General features: G+C 46.6%; 2 protein-coding genes and 1 pseudogene across 3 annotated transcripts in view; all 3 read right to left on the bottom strand.

Moving 5' to 3' along the window:
* Positions 1-12027, bottom strand: part of Tysnd1 (trypsin domain containing 1) — a 15458-nt gene extending 3431 nt beyond the window's left edge. Inside the window, exons 1-3 of one of the 2 annotated variants that reach the window (XM_031347888.1) lie at positions 10801-12027; positions 8766-8896; positions 7511-7696 (exon numbers count right to left, since the gene is read on the bottom strand). In XM_031347888.1, the coding sequence (XP_031203748.1) occupies positions 7511-7696; positions 8766-8896; positions 10801-11972 (1489 nt within the window). In that variant the 5' untranslated portion in view covers positions 11973-12027. Of the gene's footprint in view, positions 1-7510; positions 7697-8765; positions 8946-10800 lie in introns of those variants that run through there. The other variant, XM_031347889.1, reaches the window with a different exon arrangement.
* LOC116074972 lies at positions 3185-3735 on the bottom strand (annotated as a pseudogene).
* A 1733-nt stretch (positions 12028-13760) lies between the features above and the next one.
* Positions 13761-24140, bottom strand: part of Sar1a (secretion associated Ras related GTPase 1A) — a 13216-nt gene continuing 2836 nt past the window's right edge. The window contains exons 2-7 of the mRNA XM_031347774.1: positions 22349-22422; positions 22117-22236; positions 21674-21739; positions 20813-20916; positions 17534-17665; positions 13761-15772 (exon numbers count right to left, since the gene is read on the bottom strand). Coding sequence (XP_031203634.1) covers positions 15656-15772; positions 17534-17665; positions 20813-20916; positions 21674-21739; positions 22117-22236; positions 22349-22406 — 597 coding nt within the window. The 5' untranslated portion in view covers positions 22407-22422 and the 3' untranslated portion in view covers positions 13761-15655. The remainder of the gene's footprint in view (positions 15773-17533; positions 17666-20812; positions 20917-21673; positions 21740-22116; positions 22237-22348; positions 22423-24140) is intronic.

Here is a 24140-nt window from a genome sequence, read left to right as displayed (position 1 = left end):
AAAAAAGTCAATTCCCAACAACCAGATGAAGGCTCACAACTATCTGTACAGCTACAGTGTGTACGCACATGCATAAAATAATAAAATAAATAAATAAATCTTAAAAAAAAAAAAGCTAGGACTTTGAATTTTTTAGTGTATGTTGTTTATTACCTAATCTGAAGGGGAATTTTACTACCTTTGATCTTATACAACGAGCTTTAAAATTTTTTAGGTAGTTGTTACTCCAGAAAAGTTTCAGAGGCAATATCTTCTTCAATATTTGGGGCCTTGGGGCTGGAGAGATGGCTCAGCAGTTAAGAGCAATGACTGCTCTTCTGAAGGACCTGAGTTCAATTGCCAGCAACCACATGGTGGCTCACAACCATCCGTGATGAGATCGGACGCCCTCTTCTGGTGCATCTGAAGACAGCTACAGTGAATTACACTGGAGCGAGAAGCCAGAAGGCAAAGGCAAATGTAGTTTAGGGCCAACCTGGTCTACAGATCAAGTTTTGAGGACAGCCAGGGATACAAAGAGCAACCATGTCTCAAAAACAAAACAAAACAAAACACCCAAAGAACAGCCCTCCTCCAACAACCAACCAACCAACCAACAAACAAACAAGGAGTTGGGGGCTGGAGAGATGGCTCAGTTACTAAGAGCACTGGCCGCTCTGCCAGAGGTTCTGACTTCAATTCCCAGCAACCACATGGTGGCTCACAACCACCCTATCATGAGATCTGACGCCCTCTTCTGGTGCATCTGAAGACAGCTACAGTGTATTTACATATAATAAATAAATAAATAAATCTTAAAAAAAAAAAAAAGAAAAAAGAAAAATATTTGGGGCCTCAGTTATATCCTAGAAAGGGTGTGGCACAGCTGGACAGTGGTGGTTCATGCCTTTAATCCCAGCACTTGGGAGGCAGAGGCAGGCGGATCTCTGAATTCGAGGCCAGCCTAGCCTACAGAGTGAGTTCCAGGACAGCCAGGGCTACACAGAGAAACCCTGTCTAGAAAACAAAACAAAAAACAAAAAAACAAAAAAAGGGTTGTGGCACAGAAAATTCAAGAAAGAAAAGATGATTTGATTACTTCAAATTATTTTCAAAGGCTTCCAGGAGATGTCTTTTGGCTAAGACCTCACCTTAACCTCACCACAGGAGGACTTAAGCCTTTGTTGGATATTGTCAAGGGGGATGCAAATTAACTGGTGAGAGACAGGGAGCTTTGCAGAAAGTAGAGGAAGCTTCTGTAATCAATTGTTATCAACTGTAATCGATTGTAATCAAGGGCTAGTTGTTGCTACTCAACTTGCCCACGGCAATTCTTTGGCTAAAGAGAACATTGATGTGGATTCATTCATCTTTCTTCATCTCCAAGTAAAGTTTTAACATCCTGTTGTGAAGCTGTTGTGGTGTCAATAAAGAATTGTAGGATAGAATCATGAAAGTATTTTGGAAAGAATGTTGAATGTCTTAAAAGCCTGACAAGACATCTATTCCTTGTTTCAAACAGCAATTAAATTGGTTACTGCAGAATATTGATTGATATTTAGCCTATTACATAGTAAATTTTTAGGCAAAATTGATAATAATTATCTAAAAGATAAATTGTTAAAATTTGCTTGTATGTATGCTTTTACATCTCCTGTAAATTTATGTATGCATCCCATAAAGAATACATTTACTAAGCCGGGCAGTGGTGGCGCATGCCTTTAATCCCAGCACTTGGGAGGCAGAGGCAGGCGAATTTCTGAGTTCGAGGCCAGCCTGGTCCACAGAGTGAGTTCCAGGACAGCCAGGCTATAAGAGAAACCTTGTCTCAAAAAACTAAAAAAAATTAAAAAGAGTACATCTACTGTATTTATAAACAGCCCTTCTATGGGAGAGAAATATATGTGATTAGATCACAAGTTTATTCTCTTGTGTTTCCTTCTACTTTAGCACAAATAATTAAACTATGTGCTGTACTCACTGTTCGTTTTTTTAAAGATTTATTATTATACATAAGTACGCTGTAGCTGACTTCAGACACACCAGAAGTGGGCATCAGATCTTATTACGGGTGATTGTGAGCCACCATTTGGTTTCTGTGATTTGAACTCAGGATCTTCAGAAGAGCAGTCAGTGCTCTTACCCACTGAGACATCTCACCAACCCATAGTCATTGTTTTAAAGTGCTAAAATCATGCGCACATATATATGTATGCTATCTCTCATTATATATATATATATATATATATATATATAGTGAGAGAGAGAGAGAGAGAGAGAGAGAGAGAGAGACAGAGAGAGAGACAGAGAGACAGAGAATGTGAGCCCTCAGGGTTTATAATTGCTTGAAACTGTTCCTTTTTTTAGATACTGCTAATACTCAAATTTTGCAATTATTTATATGTATACAACTCAAGTTAAGAGAAAGTACTGTTCCTTTAAAGGGCTGTCTTTGGACATTTAAGAACTCATCTTGGACTGCCTGGACAAGACCCCTTAAGGCAATGCCACAGCAGGTTTGTATCCCAGGCAGATTTTAGGCCTTACACAGGAACAATTGTCCATATAGTCTCATTCTTTACATCATCAAAATAGTAATGGCTTGAGATAATAATTGGGTATTTTTAGAGAATGTACATGTCAAATTGTAAAGATTTGTTCTCAATGTCCTTAGTTTCTACCTGTATCACATAGTGGTCTTATTTCTCCAGGACTTATACTTAATCAATTATTGCAAATGGATACTCTTATTTCTGATTTTAGAAAAATAAAATATGCACATGTGACGAGTGATACCTTTTCAGGCTTTCTAGTTACAACTGCCTTAACAAGAAAAACAACTAAAAATGTAATTAGTTATTGCCTACATTATTTTTCTGTTTGGTGTTCCAAATCAGATTAAAACAGATCATGGCTATTACAATCAAACATTTGGGATGTTTTGTCATTTGAGATGTTTTGTCAACAATTAAATGTTACCCATATTACTGAAATTCCTTATAATTCTCAGAGACAAGGAATTGTTGAATGTGTGCATGGGACTCTAAAAAATTGGCTTTAAAAAAACAAAAAAAAAAAAACAAAAAAGAACCAGGCGGTGGTGGTGCACGCCTTTAATCCCAGCACTTGGGAGACAGAGGCAGGAGGATTTCTGAGTTCAAGGCCAGCCTGGTCTACAGAGTGAGTTCTAGGACGGCCAGGGCTTATATAGAGAAACCCTGTCTCAAACAAAACAAAACAAAACAAAAAAACCCAAAAAACAAAAAAGGGGGAATTATATGCCTGTGCACATTTTTTAAATCACACTTTTTTTTTTTAATATCCAAAATGTGTTTATTGGGAAGGTTCCCACTCATCTTCAATCGGGGGCTCTCAGGGGGCTCTCAGTGCTGCTTCCTCCTGAAGGAGCATTCTTCTGTCAGCCTTGCTTTTCTACCTGCTACCTTGCAGGCTGACAGAGGAGAGTGGAGCAGCCAGCACACAAGACTACCATTTGTGCATGGCTAGAGACCGTGATTTCATAGTTTCCTGGGCATTTCACATCAATAAAGTGGGAATTGGGGCTCTGCACCAGGCACTTTTTCTTGTGTTTCCTCTTCTCCTCTTCTGGAGAGGGACGAAGGAGATCCTTTGCGAGAGGCATGCTCTTGTAGGGAGGTAGTCACCGCCAGAGAGCCACAATTTTTATTTTTAAAATTTGGATGACAGGGGTTGGAGAGATGGCTCAGTGGTTAAGAGCACTAACTGCTCTTCCAAAGGTCCTGAGTTCAAATTCCAGCAACCATATGGTAGCTCACAACCATCTGTAATGATATTTGACGCCCTCTTCTGGAGTGTCTGAAGACAGGTACAGTGTACTTACATATAATAAATGAATACATCTTTTTTAAAAAATTGGATGACAAAGAACCCTTTGCTGAGTATCTATAGCATCCTGCAACTAGGCATACTCATGTCTAGGTGAAGCGGAAGGATGTACTTATTGGCATATGGCATGATCCTGATCGAGTATTTAATATGGGGAAGAGGGCATGTTTGTTTGTTTGTTTTTTTCCACAGAATGCTGCAAGAGCTTGCTAGCTGGCAGAGTGATTGGTGTGACGATAATGCTGACCAGTGAGCTTGCTCAGTGCCCTGACTATGGTGATGGGAAAGCTGTACTGGGTCTATGTTCTTGACCCACTTTTGCTTCCTATGTCCCAGATTAAACAAGCTGCCTTGCTTCAAGCTTTTAGACCTTGTGGGACAAAGAACATGGAGACTGTGGAAACTGACTTAGAAAAATTAATGAAAAGGAGGAGTTATAATGACTCTTCCATTTCCTTTACTCTGACCAATTTTTGTGACACAATCATGAACTGGTCTAGAAATAAATCCAATATTGGAGATTCCAATTATGGAGATAGCTAAAAATCTTTATCAGCCAGGCTTACCTAGCTCTTACCACTATTTCCTGAGAAGTAACAGTTTTTCTGTTGATTCTCAAAGCCACCTCCTCCACACTGGGAGGCCAGAGCTTGGGCCTGATCTGTTGCTAATTTACAACTGAATTGAGCGCTTGGGACATACCCACAGACAACTTTAATCCTGTTGCTTTTAACTTTTGACTTTGTATTTCAAGTAGGCCAGTTGCCAACATACAGCTCTGCTTGCCTTCAGAAAAGCTCAGATATGGCAGTTATTCGTTGTTATGAAGAAATGCATTAAGCACATAACTGTGGCTTTGGTCTGAATGGGAAAAAGGTGTGTTATGAGGGCCAGCAGTCAAGGACGGACCTCTAGATCTACGGCTTTCTTCAACCTAAGATAGAGGCATGTGCCAAGAGGCCGTGTTTGTTCATAATAAACACTAAAAGGCTGTGTTTGGGCAAATAAACACAAATAAGCTGTCTGTGACCTCTAGGACGGGTAAGAGGGAGACCATTAAGATCTAGTCATAAGACAGACGAGTCAGCCAGCCACCATAATTCCCAGGAAGGACCATGGAGCATAAGTAAATGTTATTCCCCAGTCCAGCTAATTTTTAATAAATAAAGAGAGGAACTGTGCCCTCCCCCAGCCTTGACCACATTGAATCTGACCTTGTCTTTGCCACAGCTGGCTAGCCCACCTAGGGTTCCCCCCCACACACACACACACATTTTAATCTCAGACTCATAGTAAACATTGGGCCTTGATCAGGAACTTTGTCTTGGTCTTCTTCTCTCGCCGTCCTACCCATCTTTCCTTTCAGGATCCCAGTAACCCCGTGGCCGCTGGCAGCTATGCTGAGATCCTCCTAACTCTGCCTCCCCAGTGCTGAGATTAAAGGCATGCACTACCACATCTCGCCTCCAATGGACATTCGCTTCTTTCCTTCTTTTTTAAAAGATTTACAGCCTGGTGGTGGTGGCGCACACCTTTAATCCCAGCACTTGGGAGGCAGAGGCAGGCAGATTTCTGAGTTTGAAGCCAGCCTTGTCTACAAAGTGAGTTCCAGGACAGCCAGGGCTATAAGAGAAACCCTGTCTTGAAAAACCAAAAAAAAAAAAAAAAAGATTTACTTATTTTATTATATGTGAGTACACTGTAGCTGTCTTCAGACACACCAGAAGAGGGCATCAGATCCCATCATAGATGGTTGTGAGCCACCATGTGTTTGCTGGGAATTGAACTCGGAACCTCTGGGAGAGCAGTCAGTGCTCGTAACCTCTGAGCCATCTCTCCCACCCCTGGATACTTGTTTCTAATCCTCTTCCCTCTGGTGCTGGGATTTAGGTGTGCACCACCACACTCAGCATCAACAAGCCACTATAAAGCAAAAACTGGGCAGCGGGTAAAGATACTGCCCCACAGCCGGAGGACCTGAGTCAGACACCTGGTGCACATGACAGGAGACAACCTACTCCTGAAAGTGGCCCTGACCTCCATACTTACACCGTAGTGCATAAGCATGTGCACCTATAGTTACATATATATATATGTGTGTATGTATATATGTATATATGTATACATACACACACACACACACACAAACCACCACCACCTGTAACTCCTCCACAGGCACCAGGCATGTACATGATGTGTACTTATATACATGCAGATAAGGCACTCATACACATAAACTAATCATACTTTTGTTTTTCGTTTTGGTTTTTCAAGACAGGATTTCTCTGTGTATCCCTGGCTGTCCCAGAACATGCTCTGTATAGATCAGGCTGGCCTCAAATGCAAGACTTTCACCTACTTCTGCCTCTTGAGTGCTGGGATTAAAGGTGCCCATCACCACTGCCCAAATTTAGTCAGTTTTTTAGGCTTGAGAAAAGGGGGTGGAGGAAGCTGACTGTGACTCTATGATCCCAGCATTCAAACGGCTTAGTCAGGAGAACTGCTCTGAGTTCAAGACCTATCTGGTCCACACGGCAAGTTAAGGACAGCCTGAACTAAGAGTGAGAGCTGGCCTTGAAGAAAGAAAAAGAACCTGCCCACAAGTGCTCGGACACCTGCTACAGTTGTGGCTCACAAAAAGGCGGGCTTACGATTCTAAGACTGACTTAACTATACACTCAAGCTTAGAACAAATGCACACGGACCGACTGCCAAGAGTAAGGTTTATCACTATAGGAGACAAAAGTTAGAACAGGAACAGCAGCCGGAGGCCAGCCCTGGCCAAGCAGTGCTACACACACAACAGGGAAGGCTGCGTGCGGAGGCCTCTGCCTAGCCTTGCTAACCAACCAGACTCCAGTTTGTCAGTGGTGTTCTTTCACTGGTTGCTTTTTTGGGCACTATAGATCAAACCCAGGGCAAACGCTCTACCAACTCTGTTTTTAAGAATCCTGCATTCATCACCAAAGCTTAAAAAATCGGTGGTGTACGCCTGTAATACCAGTACTTGGGAGGTAGAAACAAGAGAATTAGGAGTTCAAGGTCATGCTTGGCTATATATTGAGTTCGAAGCCAGCCCAGGTAACACAAGACCCTGTCTCAAAGTAAAACAAAGTCAGTAAAAACGCTCCTCTCTGGTCTACAGAGTGAGTTCCAGGACAGCCAAGGCTGCACAGAGAAACCCTGTCTGGAAAAAACCAAAAAAACAAAACAAACAAAAAACCTCCTCTCTTCTTGAGACACCCTGGCTCATCACTTGGCTTCTCAGTGACAGCTGCAGTGCATGGCCATTCACCCCTGCTCTGCTCTGCCCCCCCACCCCCACTGTGCTGTTTTATGCACTCACTCACTACTTCACAAGCCTAGCTCTGTAGACTTTTGAGTTTGTGACCCTCAGACTAACCCAACCCTAAATTTCATAATCTAAATGAGATTCAGTGGCCTTACTTAAGGTCATAGCGGTGGCCAGACACAGGAGAGGGGCCACCCCCACCCCAGAAGCAGATAAGCTGAAAAACACTGGTCCACTTCAGCACAAGATCCACCATCATCCCAGAAGGGCCTCCCAAGATGTTTGGCAGGCTACCACAGGCTACCACTGGCTACCACTGGCAGGATCAAGGCTCGGACAACAAGCAGATTTGGGATGAAAGGAGCTAGTTACCCAGGAGGTCCCCCGAGCGTGTGGAGAAGAGAGGTCCTCCACTAGAGCCACCATGCACGGCGCACGTGGTCTGTAGCATCACTGGGGTGTCATCCACGTGCACCACGGCCGACAGGATGCCTGAGGTCACCGAGGGCCCGCAGGCCTGGCCAAACACACCAAAGCCCACCACGCTGACAGGCTCACCTGCCAGAAAGGAGAAGAAAGAAGCTGTGTATCTCTACTCTATGACCACTCACATCCTACCCTCTCCAAAGGTCTAGCCCTCTCCCCTGCTCATCCCCTTCCACACTCCTAGGCACCTTCCCCAGGAACCCTGCAGGGAGATTGAGAATTCATCCTGTCCCCAGTTGCATGTACCCAGCCAGTATTCTGGGGCATCAGGCGGGCCCCCCTGGCCCTCACTCCTTTCCTGAGCGGGGTAGTGACTTTTAGGGCTATTGTCACCTAGCTCACACCTGTAGTCAATATCCATCTCTCTCTGGGATCAAATCTCTTGATGTGGCCATACCCAGCCCCAGCTCCCTTCTCCAAGTGCTGTGAAGGAACAAGGCACATCTCACCCAGTCTTCACTGCACCAGAAGGTGCAGCAGCCCCATGTGACCAAGGGGCAAACTGAGAGGGTGTGTGTGTGTGTGTGTGTGTGTGTGTGTGTGTGTGAAGGAAAAATGTAAGAATACCAGCAGCAGAGGAGAGATGCTAATCCGGAGGACCTCTCTCTTTTGTCACCATACAAAATGGAATCTTTGCGGCTCGGGATGTAACTCAGTCAGTGGAGTGCTTACCTAGCATGCACAAACCCTGGGTTGCATCCCCAGTATCCCATGAAATGAGTGTGATAGCACATTTGTAACCCCAGAAGAAGAGGCAGGAGGATCAGAAGTTCATAGTTAGCCTTGGCCATCTGGGGTGTTTACCACCTGCTTGGGCTACTTATGACTCTGTCTCAAAATATAAAAAATAAATCTAAGTCATGCCACCCAAATTATGGCACTGGAGTTCCCAAGGCCCAGGGCCCCATATCACTCCTCTGCTTCAGGCCCTCAGTAAGGTACCCACTTGGCTCAGCATGTGGGGTGTCAATGACTGATATACAGGGAAGTCTGAGAACCCCCACCCAAGCTCCCAAGTCCCTTGCTTGGCAGGCTTTGCCCATTCCTGCCTGCTGACTATCCTGTCTGGCATGATTAGTGTCAACACTGACTCCTGCCTGGGGTCCTGGTCCCCCATCACTTTGGACCCTTTGTCCTTTACCTTCATGGAAGTGCCCAGCAGGGACAGGCGTGGGAACATCATTCAGGTCCTCTTCCAGGCTCAACACTGCTATGTCATATGGAGAGGTCTCCTGAGTGGCAAACACCACTCGTCCCCAGATTGCCACATTCCTGGGGACACAGGAAACAAGTGACAAGCTAGCCCTCTGTTGCCTTAGCACTGGGGAAAGAGCAATATGAGAGACAAGTCATGGAATGGGCTGGCTGTGGTGGTGCATACCTTTGATCCTAACACTTGGGAGGCAGAGGCAGGCAGATCTCTGTGAGCTCTGGGCATATGGAGAGTCTGTCTTATTTTGAGAGGGAGGGAGTGAAGGAGAGAGAGACTGTGTATGTTTGGATTGAAGTCAGAATATGGGTATGGGTGTCAGCCTTGAAACCTACACTTAACCAAATGCGCTTTACCAACACAGCACACTTCTATACAAAGTTGTGTATGCTTTACCATAACCTAGTGAGTGCTGTAAGCAGGCCTTGCTGATGCCTGGACACAGTCTCACTTCTTCCTCTTAAACCTACAAACAAAGCCCTGGTATTGTCCCCTTTAGATGGTGCAGCTGTGGCTCAGACAGGCCAAGCAACCTTCCTAAAGGTCACAGAGCAAACAGTAAGGAGCCAGGATGAGCCTAACAAATACTTTGTATTGGACAGGTGGTGGCGGCACACGCCTTTAATCCCAGCACTTGGGAGGCAGAGGCAGGTGGATTTCTGAATTCGAGGCCAGCCTGGTCTACAGAGTGAGTTCCAGGACAGCCAGGGCTACACAGAGAAACCCTGTCTCGAAAACAAAACAAAACCAAACCAAAACCAACTTTGTACTGCTTTACTCCTGGGCAGGCATGGGGTGGGGGGGTGGGGGGGGGAGGAGGCTTCTTTTTTGAGACAGGGTCTCTCTCCATAGCCCTAGATGTCCAGGAACTCACTATGCAGACCAGACACAGGGGCACCCTCCTACCTACTCTGCAGGGTATCTGCTTCCAGAAAATCCTGGTGATGTCCTTAAGACCAGCAATCAAAGGGAGAGCGAGAAGCTGGGGACACACCATAGGCAATCATCCTAGGCATTCACTAGGAAACTATAGCTGTTTGGTTGCCCGCCCCATGGGGGCTCTGGCAAAGCTGGGCTTTACTAGCATACAGGGCTAACCTCAGAAGTTCAGAGAGGCCTGGGCTGATAGGCAAGGGCCAAGCTTAAAGCCAAGGTGCTCCTTGGTCCTAAGTTAAGTATCTGGGGCAACAGAGGACACAGAACCATAGACAACCATGGCAGGAAGCCAAGGCCACTGGCCTCCTGCCAGAGCAAGAAAAGGAGGGCAAAGGTGACTCTCTACAAAGGAAATAAATTGATCGTAAAGTCCCTGCCTAACTGCATCCTAAGGCTGCTCATATCCACCCATGGGTCCAAGCCCTATGCTCTAATTAGGCCGATCTTGCTTCATCTTCAGGTGACAAGGCAGTCCTGGTGAGGCTCTAAGGGAGCCCTCACTAGCTAGGTCACATCAGTCGGGGCCTTCGTTTATCACTTACAGGGTTCAAGTTCTTAGGGTAAGCCTTCTATGGTCAAAGGGCTTTAATGGGGGCCTAAGCTGCAAAGCCAAGAGACAGAGAAGCTGCTCCAAGGGTTTCACGATAGTTAAAGGGCTCAAAGGCACGCTCTCCTACCTGCCCATAGTCCCACGCGTTCCCAGGCTAAGGGTCGCTTGTACCTGACGGTTTGCTCAAGCTTCACTGGGCCCTATCAAGAGGTCCAGATCACCTTATGAGGGGTGGGGTAGGGGAGGGGGGATCCTGGTTGTCAAAAAATGAACAGAGGGTGGCGCATGCCTTTAATCCCAGCACTTGGGAGGCAGAGGCAGGCGGATTTCTGAGTTTGAGGCCAGCCTGGTCTACAGAGTGAGTTCCAGGACAGCCAGGGCTATACGGAGAAACCCTGTCTTGAAACCCCCCCCCAAAAAAAAAGAACCGAGGTCTCTAACACTGGGGGCCTCGTGTGGGTGGGCAGTCCTGGGCCTTACTTGGGTGTAGAGGAGTGTACCAAGACCTTGGCTGCTTCCCGGGGTGCCACATGACGGCAGGTCACCACCAAGCGAGGCGCCACGGCCACTCCGGAGCCCCACACGGTACCACATTCCACCAGCACCGCCGCAGCTGCCCACGGGGGTCCGAGATCGCGCGGGGCCAGGCCCCGTGGCGCGCCCACCTCGGGTGGCGGCAGCAGCACTGACAGAGAAGCAGAGCCGGGATGCAGGTGGGCGAGCGCCCAGCGGGCCACCTGAAGCAGCGGGGCGGCGGCGCACAGCAACGTGAGGCCCACCCACTCGCGGGCCTTCCAGCAGAGCGGCGCGGCCACCAGAGCCACCAGCGCGCCCGCGGGTCGAGCCGCGAACACTCCGCCGCCTTCCGTGCCCGGCAGGCAGCGCGCGTCGGTGAGCAGCAGCGGGCCGGACGCGTTGCTGAGCACGCCCCGGCTCAGCGTGTTGAGGAAGATGTCCGGGCAGAAGGCACCGAACGGAGAGCCACAAGCCAGCAGCGGTGCGCCCTTGGCCACGGCCCCGAGCGGTGCCACCGTCACCGTCGGCCCGCGCCTCTCCTCCGCCGCCGCGCCCCGCTGCACCCTCAGCAGGGCGAACCAGCCGAGCGCGCGCAGCTGGTCCTCCTCTTCCTCCTCCGACACCGCGTCGTCGGGCGCCGAGCTCACGAAGTGCCACTGATCGGCCGCCTCGGCCCCGAAGAGCCGCGCGAAATGCGAGCGGAAGGCCGGGCAGCTGAGAAGCAGGAGCAGCTTGGCCGGCCGCGGGGGCTGCAGGGGCCGCGCGCGGGCCCGGCTCGGGGCGCCGGGGTCGAGGCCCAGGCTTGCGCACTGAGGCGTGCACAGCCCCGGGAGTTCCTCATCCGCGCGAGCGGAGGGGCTGGAAGCCGTGGGTCCCCACTGCACGTGGAGGCGCAGGTCATCGCTGCAACTGTCGCCTGGCAGGAAGGCGGTGCCGGTCCGGGTCAGAGCCGCGCTGCCCGTGCGCAGGAAGGGGGTGAAGATGCCCCCGTGGCACAGCACTAGGCCTGGGCTGCGGCTCAGGATTACCCCGCTGCAGCTCCACGAGCCCGCGTCGGGCTGTCCTGCCCGCGAGGCGCTCACCACGCAGCCCGCCTGCTCCGCCACTCTCATAGAGGGGCCCCACTGCCGCCCCATGGCTTCGCCAAAGACGGCGCACAACGGCTGTCACCTCCGAGCGACTGGCGCAAACTCTGACTCAGGCCTCCTCGCCGAGCCCGATTGGCTAAGCCCCAAGCGACAGCCCCTATTGGCTGGGCACAGCGCCGAGTCCCGATTGGCTACCGATGCTATTCCTGGTAGGCCAATCCTCCTTTCCCCGCCTTCTTAATGTATAGGACCCGGGATCCTTGGGTGAGGGGCGGCAGAGGTTGGGGTGGGGGGAGCGATGAAAAGAAACCTCCTGGGCGATTGACGTGAAGCGTCACAGGGAGACCGACAAGGGCGACACTCCCCAGTCGAATCTTGTACTTGGCCGGCTAATAACTGGATTCCACTTCATAGATGGAAGCAACCTCCTTCCCTGATAATGGGACAATATGGGCCAAGGGCACTCTTGGTTGATTTAATATATACATACATAAATACACATGTACATTTATTTGTTTATTTTGGATTTTCGAGATAAGGGTTCTCTGCTTGGTCCTGGAACTCGATCTGTAGACTAGGCTGGCCTCGAACTCAGGGATCCACCTGTCTACCTCCCAAACCCTGGGATCAAAGGCGTGAGCCACCAAGCCAGACTCTACTTTAAAAATGTAAATCCTACAACAATCCACTAGGGGGCATACGATTCACAAATTACTCCTAGGACAGTTATTAAAATTCCCACAATACATAGCTTTTAGAATTGTTTTGATACAGGGTGCCACTTTTTGGCCCACACTGGCATCGAACTTTGGCATCCCTTCTGCCTACATCCTCCCTAGAGTCCAGGGGTTACAGTTTTACTTCATCCACGGGTTAAACTATTTTACCATGTATTATACAACCAAGCATGCGTATTTCACATGACATTTCTAACCACCACTCAGGATTTATATTAGATCAGAGGCAAATACTTTGAAAAGACCAGAATGGCCGGGCGGTGGTGGCGCACGCCTTTAATCCCAGCACTTGGGAGGCAGAGGCAGGAGGATTTCTGAGTTTGAGGGCAGCCTGGTCTACAGAGTGAGTTCCAGGACAGCCAGGGCTACACAGAGAAACCCTTCTCAGAGCAGGCAGTCCTGGGTTTGCAGACACAGATGACAAGATCTACTTTCCCCAACTTCCTGGCAATTAAGACTCTAGAATCCAATAATTCTCCCTTGATGCCCTTCAAGCCTCCAGCGCGCCCCACTGTTCTTGATCAAGGTTTTCTGTTTAGGGCAGATCACAGTACAGACAGTCCAGGTCAGCCACCAGCCTCTTGTGTTAAGGCCCTCAGAACTAGCCTCTCTCAGGTCGTTCTCCGTCCCCAGCAAACATACCTTTTGCCCACAGAACCAGTCTCCTTCCCCTGTACAGGTGATCTCAGGATACATCCAGCATGCTGTGTTTTGGATTTTGTTCTGTCTTCTGGTGCTTTCTATGAGCAACTGTAATGTAAATGTGGAATCAGACTTCGGTTCTGCCACGTGTGGCTCTGAAATGATTCACTGGGGCTACTGAATGACTCTGCCCTAGTGTGTGCAAGCAGAGTCGTTAGCACTCTGCTGAAAGAAGACCAAGAGCCTCAGGGTGATCAGCCACGGCATGATCGCACAGTACTGCGCTGGCTACTAGTGCCCAGCCTTTTTTACTTTGCCTTTTATCCTGGTAGCAATTCAAGACTCACATTCTCTTTAAATATTCCTCCCTATATGTAAGGAAGAATTTTTGGTTTTGGTGTTCCCATCACTGCATGTTCACTCAGAACAAATCAATGAAAAAGAAAAGGAGGCAAGCTCATTTTAGCTTTTTATTAAAATGCTTAGGATACAGACTGACCTTTTGTAAATGACAGTTTTACTTTTGCTGAAACAGGACGTAGGTGCACTCTGATAAACAGAATGAAGAGTCTCAGTTCATTGGAACCCCTGGGCAGGGCCCTGGCCCTCAGGTGGGGTTGCGCTTGCTGCGGTAACCTCTTTTGGCCAGCTTATTTAAGATGGTGTTCTGTGCAGCATGAGACAGACTGGTGCCATTTTTCTCAGCCATCTCTTTCTCCAGTGGCCAGAATGAACCACTTTCACAAAGAGCCAACCTGGGCAGAGTCCAGTCTTCTAGGTTGCTACCAAGCAATTAGGGACAAACAAGAAAGATAAATGAGGAATCCAACACGGAGGCCATCACGCCCGTCATGTGCCTGGACAGACATGTGGACAGTCTTTAGCCAAAGGCAATGAAGGGCACAGCAGTTACCTACCCAGCTCATTCAGGGCTTTAACAACAGGCCCTTCCACACCGACAGTTCTCATCCCAGCTGTACGTGGGTGAACGCAATGCATGCAGTTTGCAGACAGACACTTCACCAAGCCTCTGCACTGGAAACCCAGCAGTGTAACAGAACACTGTCCCACACATGGGCTCAGTGCTCAAAACTAAAATTTGGTAATTCACTCTCCAGGAGTATGCTCCCACCTTCCCTACCCTCCTGCTGGGCACATGCCTGTCAGAATACAGAATATCCACTTAAAAACCTACCCTCACCCTGCATTCAAGGAAATCAGAATCAAGACACCCTCCCATCTGCAGACCGTCTCCTCTCATCCACTCAAGGGGAGAATATAAAGTTAACATCACACGCGGAAGCAAGAAAACCAAATGCTATATATAAAAAGCCTGTTCACGATCCTAACAGGGCCACTGCTGTTTCCATGCTAGTACTCGCTGCTGTCAATGGTCATCTGGGTTTTCTGTTATTTCTGAAGGGGAAAACACAGAGCCCCCTGAGAGGTTTTCCTAGGTTCTCTCATTGCTGCTAGATCAGATAGGTAGCATCTCAAAGAATTCAGAGCCTTAAGCTGCTGATTTTGACCTGCATCCTCCTGTTCAGAACCGTCCCTCTAGAAGAAGTATCAGAGCCACACCCACAGCAGGGGGGTCTACATGAGAGATGTCCCTAACTCTTTCATGAGGCAAAAGACACTTTTTATAATCTACAGTGAAAAAAGGAAGGTGCTACAGAGAGATGAAATTCTACAACAGTATAAAAGCAAAGCCTGCTGAAACCGGTAACTGCAAACGAAGTTGACAACGTGATCATGACACTTCACCCACTCCAGATGAGGACTCCCCTTACCACAGTGGAGGCCACCCGGGGGAAGGCTGAGGCTCTGTCCTCTCCAGGCGCTTGTCTCAGGTACCACCCTCAACAGGCAAGTCACACAGAGGAGTTCTGGCCTCCAATGTGGTATCGGTTCATAATTGTATGAAGTATCTAAATTTCATTTACTAGTTAAAAAAAAGAATAGAAAATCTGGACCAAGTAAATTGTAAACTCAAAAAGTTAGAGAGGGATACCAATTACATTAACAACACTTTCTTTAAAAAATAGAATCACTTTCTTTTGAAATCAACCAGTGGTGAGACGTGTTTTTCTTCTCAGGTGTCCCATGATGGCACCCAGCTTTCCCTGGCAAATGCTGCCAGCCCCAGTCCCCACACACTGCCCGGCAGCAGCAGCAGGCAGTGTGGAGAAGAGCACATGTCACCACTGGGCAATGAGCGTAGACAGATGCGTGGCTTCTCAATGCCATACATGATTGGAGAGCTTTCCTTGTTCTATTAGAAAAGTCCATGAGGAAGCTGTGAATAGGATCAGTCCAGAAGTAAAACTCTTTATTTTCACTGTCCAAAAATCAGTCAATATACTGGGAAAGCCAGCGGAAACCCTCGCCGTAGCCTTGCCTCTTGAGCACACTGCACATGAATACTTCCATGGGGCGGGCGTTCAGCTCCTTCAAAGTCACATTACCCTAAGGGAGGCAAAACCCAGAAAGGCCTGTTAGGACCTCACATGCAAAAGCACAAACACACACAGACAGTAACTGCAAGTGTAGAGACATGAGTTCATCTCCAGCACCATACAAAGCTAGGCATGGAGGCACACATGTGACTCCAGTGCTGGGAGAGTACAGACAAAGGTGGGGTCCCGAAGCTCTCTGGCCAGCCAAATAAATGAGTGCCAAATTCTTTTACTGAGAATCACAGCCAAAGTGACCTCAGGTCTCTACATACATAAACAAGTCTGTACACACACACTAAGTACCTGGCTTACATTTCTGCATTTCTCTCTCATCAGCCTGCCTTTCTAGACCAGAGCCTCCCTTCAGATTCTAGTATAGACAGTAGGGCACACTGATGTAGCTAGGATATCCCAGTTCTATTTATGCTTTTAGAATCCATTTGCCACACAGATATGAACAAAGTACTGTTTCCTCATTTGTAAAATAGGGTAAGAGTTTCACTTCTATCAGCAAGAAGCACTAGGATGACCAAGTGCTTTGATCTTAATATCTGAAAAGCATATAGAATGCTTTTTATTTATTTTTTTTAAAGATTTATTTATTTATTATTTGTAAGTACACTGTAGCTGTTCTCAGACACACCAGAAGAGGGCATCAGATCTTATTGCAGATGGTTGTGAGCCACCATGTGGTTGCTGGGAATTGAACTCAGGACTCTGGAAGAGCAGTCAGTGCTCTTAACCACTGAGCCATCTCACCAGCCCAAGAGGAAGATGAATCTGGTTATTTATTTATTTATTTATTTGCTTTTTTCGAGGCAGGGTTTCTCTGTATAGCCCTGGCTGTCTTGGAACTCACTCTGTAGACCAGGCTGCCCTCAAACTCAGAAATCCACCTGCCTCTTAGAATGCTTTTTAAAGATCCATTTAATTATGTATATGTGGATATCTGAATATCCACAGGATATTCATCCACAGGATGTACAGGAATGCAGTGCCCATGGGGGCCATGGGGATCAGATTCCCTGGAGCTGGAGCTACAAGTGGCTGTGAGCTGCCCAACATGTATGCTAAGAACCAAACTTGGGTTCTCTACAAGTGCAAGACAAGCTCTTAACTGCTGAGCCATCTCCTCAGCCCCAGAAAATTCTTTAAAATGATTGAAGCCAGATATGCTGGCATACACCTTCAATCCCAGCACCTGGGAGGCAGAGATCAACAGATCTCTGAGTTTAAGACCAGCCTGGTCTACATAGACCTTGTCTCAAAATAGTAAAAAAGTTTTTTGATCTGAAAATAATATTAACATCAAATGGTGATTAACAAGCATCTGTCAAACACCAATTCCAGGGTATGCAGCACCACCCTCTGACACCCATGGGCACCACATTATGCGTGGTACACAGTCACACTCAAGCAAAATACACATACATAAAATAAAAAATAAAACATTAAAAGAAGACTGCCTTTTCTAGCATTTCTTCATTTATTAGGTATTAGAAAACAGATGAAGAGGGTAGGAGTATGGATGAGTGGTAGAGCACTTGCTTAGCACATACAAAGGCCTGAGCTCAAGGCCCTCTGTATCACTGGGAAGGAGGGAAGAAGAAAGGAGGAGAGGAAGGAGGAAGGAGATGGCTAAAGAAAATGCCCGATAAAACATTTGCACTCAAGTGACCCTGTCTTAAAACACAAAAAAAGAAAAAGAAAATGCAGCCAAGTTTAAGTCACATGGTATCCGCCTCATGTCTTCGGAGGACTCTTCGCTTACCTTTCCTGTAGTCTGCCCATAAAGCCCAAATATTTCACGGAGTTTTTCTTCACCGATTGCATCTGTCCGGTCAATTTTGTTTCCCAAGATAAGAATTGGCACATTGGATATTGTTTCATCAGTCATTAAAGCCTAGAGAAGGATTAAAAAAAACAAGTGAGCAACTTATAAAATGAAAGTTCATCACTAATACAAACTAACTTCCTCAGCCAACACTCGGCCCCCACATCTGACAACCGTAGCACCCCACATCTAACGACCGGCTGGCTCATCTTGGCATTAGGTTTTGAGAGGAGCACAGAACTGAAAGGCCCTGGGTGTGTTAACAAACCTGGGTATAAACAGAACACAGCAGATGACTGATGCCACAAGAAACTGGACAGAAAGTCCACACCAGAATGTTCAGGGAAGCAGGACAACCCACACTTGAACAAAACCTTAGGCAAGATGTGGAACTGAAACTGTGCTCCACGGGACGGGCAAAGCTCGGTGAGTGGAAGGAAAGAACACAGTGGCAGTGACAGTGTGAGAATTCAAAGAGCCACACAGAGCGCCACATGACTGGATTAAGACATTTACACAGCTGTGCACACAGCAACAGAGCAAATGTGATAGCAACTGATAACCACATCACAGTGCCAGTCTGAAAATGTAAACTCCACTAGCTCCTAATGACTGTGGTCCCAAGGCCAGCTATCTACACTTTCGGAACAGTGATTTGATAACCAGTGCTATGTGCAGTGCTCACCTAAGACATGATCTGCTAAATCCAACTGAAGGATGGGTTCTGGGAAGAACTGTAGTCTAACAATCAAGCAGACAAGAGGAGACAGTGCTGCTGCAGATTTCAAGATGGGGCATCTGAGTCTCATAAGACAGGAAGAGTAAGGGAGAACATTTCTCCCTGTAAGTGACAAAGACCACCGAAGGGATCAAAGCTGAGGAGTGAGTGGCAGTCCCCTCTGGCATTACAGTGCATGGCAGGGTGATGGGGGAATGTACAGTCTATAGGTTTCCAGAGCATGTTCAGGATGGTGGGAAGGACCATCTGGTAGGCAGCACTGTCTCCCTCCACTGAGGCCGGAGCTCAGCAGGTATGGAGGAGAGATCCACCTGGAGCCACTACAACGCAGAAGAGGATGGAGGAAGAGGAGACCCTCAGGAATACCTCCATTTAGAACTAAGCAGAAGACCAAGAGCCAGAGCTAACACTGGCTGGGCATGCGGTACACTCCTTAATCCCAGCATTTAGGAGACCAAGAACACCAGGCTGGACTACATACCAAGACCCTGTCTCAAAAAACAAACAAACAAAAACCAAAAAACAAGTCAATTAATAAAACAAAAATTAAATCAAGAGTATAAAATAGGGGACAGAGCTACAGCACTGGGGAGAAGAGCACTGGCTGCCCCTCCAGAGTACCCAGGTTCAATTCTCAGCACCCACATGGCAGTACACATCTGCCTGTAATTCCAGTTCCAGGGGACCCCACAGCCTCACAGAGACATACATGCAGACAAAACAGCAATGCATAAAAAAAGAAAGGAAAGCAGGGCTGGAGAGATGGCTCAGTGGTTTAAGAGCACTCGCTGCTCTTCCAGAGACTGGGTGCAACTCCCAGCACAAACATGGCAGCTCACTTCCAAGGGACCTGACACCCTCACATCAATGGACATAAAATAAAATTAAATAAATTATTTAAAAAGAAAGAAGCTAGTCCCACACAAAACGAGACCTAAACATTTGAAACATACATTAAAAAACAAAAACATGAGTTTCAAACAGCAAGAAGAATAAAAGAAATTCACGGGCGAGAGAGAAGGGCGCCGGAGAGCTGGCTCAGTGGTTAAGAGCACTTGCTCTTGTAAAGGACTGAGGCTCAGTTCTCAGCACCCACAAGGCAGTTCAGTAACTCCATTTCCGCGGGATACTTCACCTTCTGGCCTCCATGAGCACTGGCATGCATGTGGTGTACACACAGACATGCATGCAACTACTCATATGCATAAACATTAATTTAAAGGGTGAAGGAGTAGGCATTATAAGGCAACATTATACAAAGCCTAAGAAAGGAGGAAACCCAAAGTGAATAGAAAACCAAAGAATGCTAGCGAACTATGCAGTCTGTCACATGACTCTGTAGGAGAAAGATTCAAAAACACAAAAACTCAGGATTGGAGAGACTGCTTGGCAGTTAAAAGTACTGGCTGGAGACAGCTCAGTGACCTCTTCCAGAGGTCCTGAGTTCAATTCCCCAGCAGCCTCATGGTGGCACACAAGTATCTTTAATGGAATCCGATACCTCTTCTGGTGTGTCTGATGTCAGCTACAGTGTGCTCACATACATTAAATAGAGAGAGAGAGAGAGAGAGAGAGAGAGAACGCGAGCGTACACCAGTAAGCACACATTGGATGTTCTTTCAGGTCCTGAATTCAATTCCCAGCAACCACATGGAGGCTCACAACCATCTATAACTGAAGTCCCACGGGATCTGATGCCCTCTTTTGGTATATGCAGACAAAACTCCTACATTCATAAAATACATGAATAAGTAAGTCTTCTTAAAAAAAGTACAAAGCCTCTCAACTCCTCCAGAGTTTCCCTATGCCAAGGCTACAGAAAGGGCAACGTGCAGCTGAGGGGTGCTGCGAGTGCCTGGGCCATACAGGTTCATCATATGAACTAGAAAATTCATTTACCCAACTTTAAGCTGAGCTTCCTCAGGCACGGAAGAGCTAAATCTCACTGGGCTGGAGACAGCTCAGTGGTTGTTAAGAACACTGGCTGCTTTTCCAGACAATCTATTCCCAGCACCCACATGATGGTTCATAACAGTTTATTATCTGTTAGTCCAATTTCCAGGGAATACAGTGTCCTCTGGCCTCTTCAGGCACTAGGCAAGCACACAGCACCCATATAGAGATTCAGGCAAGACACCTCTACACATAAAATAAAATAAATACATCTTAGAAAACCCAAACCTGGGCTGGAGAGATGACCCAGTGGTTAAGAGGACCGATTGCTCTTCTAGAGATCCTTAGTTCAATTCCCAGCAACCACATGGTGGCTCACAACCATCTGTAATGGAATCCTATGCCCTCTTCTGGTATGTCCAAACAAATAAATAAATCTTAAAAAACAAACAAACAAACAAACCATATCTCAGACAAAGGTATTTTCTTCAAATACTCTGATCACATTAAGTATTGGTACTACTGAATTTGTATTTCTTAAGGGCAAGACAGAAAAAAATATATATATAAAAACATAAACCTACATTAAGCTCAACTTTGGATTCCATGAGACGAGAATGATCCGCACAGTCCACCAGAAAAACTATACCATTAATCGCTGGCAGATAATTTTTCCAAACCCGACGTGCTAAAAGACAAAATTTGTAGATCAACAAGACTACAGGTGACAAGTGAATAACCTACTACTGGTCTACAAAAGGAGACTTGCTAAGCTCACCAAGGCCTGGCTATAGTAGTTAGAGCAGAGGATGCAAGCTGATGGCCTATGAGCCAAGCCTGAGTTTCTGCCTTCCCTGACAAAGTGTAGACCTAGCAACTCCACTCCGATGTGTAACACAACGACCCCCTGCTCACACTGCGGAAATCCCCACCAGTTCTACTGCTGGAAATGTAGAAAAGAACAACGGACCAGCTCGGGCCCTAAAGCTAGGAACTCTGTAACCTCCACGTCTAATGCTAATGACTTAGCTGTTCATGAGTTCTACTCCCATGGCAGCTCCTAACAGTGAGTAAGCGTGCTGACAGACCTCTCAGTACTGGGGCCTGGCAGGTACTAGACACTCAGGCCAGCATTCAGAGTCCAACGTTTAGCCACTGTCTTTTGTGTGTCATTGTTCTAAGACAGGGTCTCACAATGTGTGTGGCCTGGGCTGGTCTTGAACTATCCATCTTTCCACCTCAGCCCCGAGGTGCTAAAATGACAGATCTGTACCAACCTGGTCAGTGGCTCCCAACCATCTATAATGGGATCTGGCGCCCTCTTCTGGCATGCAGTGTACGTGCAGTTGAAGCACTCATACATAAAGAAATCTTAAAAAAAAGAAGGTTCTTGGCACACTGCTTCCCAGCGGTGTCTCACAAACCACTGTCACTCTGTCTCTTACCTTGCTCATGCCCACCGAGATCAAAAGTGGTGAAAGTCATTCCAGCAATTGTCAGTTCTTCTGAAGCTGAAAGTGTCAGAAAGGAGGAAAGAAATAAACTTCCAACCAAAGGTTCAAGTGCTAGAACTCAGAACCAAGACGAATGCAAACAATCAAGTTCTCATTGTGTAAAGACAAGGGTACAGTATGAAAATATTCTTAACCTTAAGAAGCATCAATTTCCCCTTTCTCCAAGTTTCCTGCTTAAGATCAAATATGGGAGTTATGTCTCATCACCGAATTAGTCAGAAAGTCAGTGACAAGTCCCAGGGATGCAAAGTAGGTGACCTGAGTATATCTACAGTAACTTGCTTCCAGGACCACAGTTAATAAAAGAACTATATCAACTGCATCCTCCATGCATGACACTGCCCATCAATCAGAAAGTCACCTTTGAAACTTACTGGGATGGAGTGTTGGTACATGCTGGCCTAGTCTGTCATCTTTCAGCATGTGAAGAAGAGTGGTTTTGCCTGCGTTGTCCAAACCTAAGAATACAAGTTTCCCAGATTTCTTGTAAAGTCCTGTAAGAGAAAAGAACGTCTTAAGTGTTCTTCCTACCAAAGGCAGCTTGGATACTACTGTTAGAGGAAATGTAGTTGCAACCTGCACTGTGTTTCATGAAAATGGCTTTACCTAGGAACTGGAGCACACTGCTGAAGCCATTGTAGATCCACTCAAAGATGAAAGACATTCTTGATGCTTACAACCTGTGTAAAACATGAACGTAACATTAGCTTTGTCTTATTCTCTGACCATGACACGTTCCCTAAAGTAGAAAAGCAAAGTCCAGGGCTGGAGACATGTTTCAGCAGTTAACAACAGATGCTGCTCTTAGAGAGGACCCCGCTTTGATTCTCAGCACCCACATGGTAGTTCACAATTGTTTGTTAACTCCAGTTCCAAGGGAACCCAACGCTCTCTTCTAGCCTCTGTGCTAAACATACATGCACGCGCAAGCAAAACACTCACACATAAAATAAAAATCAATGTTGCAAAGACTAACCTCCTTGGTTCCTGAGACAAGGATTCTGTAGTCTGAAGGGAAGCCTCTAGGCCTCTCACATCTGCCAATTCAGACAAAGAACTAAGAGTTTCAGGCACACCGTCCCCCTTACTAGGAGATGTACTCCTCCAGGAAGCTGCCCATTCACTGCTGCCTACTAGCTGGCAACAACCCTAGGAATTCAGGATCTTTAATGATCGGAAGCAAGCTGGGAGGTGGTGGCACACGCCTTTAATCCCAGCACTTGGGAGACAGACTCTCTTAGTAGAGGCCAGCCTGGTCTACAGAAGAGGGTTCTAAGACAGCCAGGGCTACACAGAGAACACCTGACTTGAAAAAGTAAAAGAGCTGAATCAAAAAGCCAAACAGATGCACCTGGTAGAAACCATGATGAGAGCTGGCTGTGGTGACGTGTCCATGTAATCCCAGCACTTGGGAGACAGAGGCAGGAAAATCTGTGACTAGCCTGGTCCACACAATGAGTCCTAGACCACTGGGATTCTGTCTTAGAACAAAAGAACCAAAACAAAGCCATGAATGAAGAGTTCATTGACCTGAATCAAAAGTTTATTAAGTTGTTCTATACAGCTCCAAAAAGGACATACCAAATCTATCAACTGGCCCAGTTTGGTTGACTCCATTTACCAATATCCTTAACCACTTGCAGATGTTTCAACTTGTGAAAAGATATCCTGTTTTACAGAAACATAAGGGAATAAAAGCTTCTATAATACAATCTAGTACATATCCATTTTATGAATTCTTAATTTCTTAAGAATACTAATTCATAATATAGCAAGAGGTTCCAAAGCAAGTAAACACCTTATTTGTTTCTTTTGAGACAGGGTCTCAACCATATAGCATCAAGGACTGCTGCCAATCTGTCTTAACTAGCACATACACCAAAACCACTTTTCCTAGTTCCTACAAGCATAGGGGAAAAATGTGTAACTAAAGCCACTGAGAGCTCTAAGCAGAGTTAAGAAGGATCTAGAAATACCGAGGAATGCTAAGACTGACAGAGACTCATTTCCTGGTCACATTGAATTTATGTATCAGTAGCTCAGTTTATCGCAAAAAAGAAAAATCACTACTTTCTCAACAAGACAAAACTTTACAGAAAATGCAGCAACTGCAATTAGACAAAACTTTCATGAACAATAACTGGAGGAAAATATTTATGTATACACATTCATATATACGTGTGTATTTTTATCTTTTAAGAGACAGGATCCTGCTGTGATGCCTAGACTGGCTTCAAACTCCAGGGCTTTAAGCTATCCTTATGCTTCAGCATCCTGAATCCTGCAGCATCCTGAATAGCTACTCTGCAGTCTCACCTGTATTCTTCAAAGATGCTAGATGAAAAGCAGACTATCATCGGGGGGTGGTGGTGGTGGTGGTGGTGGTGGTGGTGCACGC

This window comes from Mastomys coucha, unplaced genomic scaffold (genome assembly GCF_008632895.1).
Source record: "Mastomys coucha isolate ucsf_1 unplaced genomic scaffold, UCSF_Mcou_1 pScaffold3, whole genome shotgun sequence".
NCBI classification, from domain to species: domain Eukaryota; kingdom Metazoa; phylum Chordata; class Mammalia; order Rodentia; family Muridae; genus Mastomys; species Mastomys coucha.
Note: the sequence above shows the minus strand (reverse complement) of the source record. Positions and strands in the feature narration are given on the sequence as shown.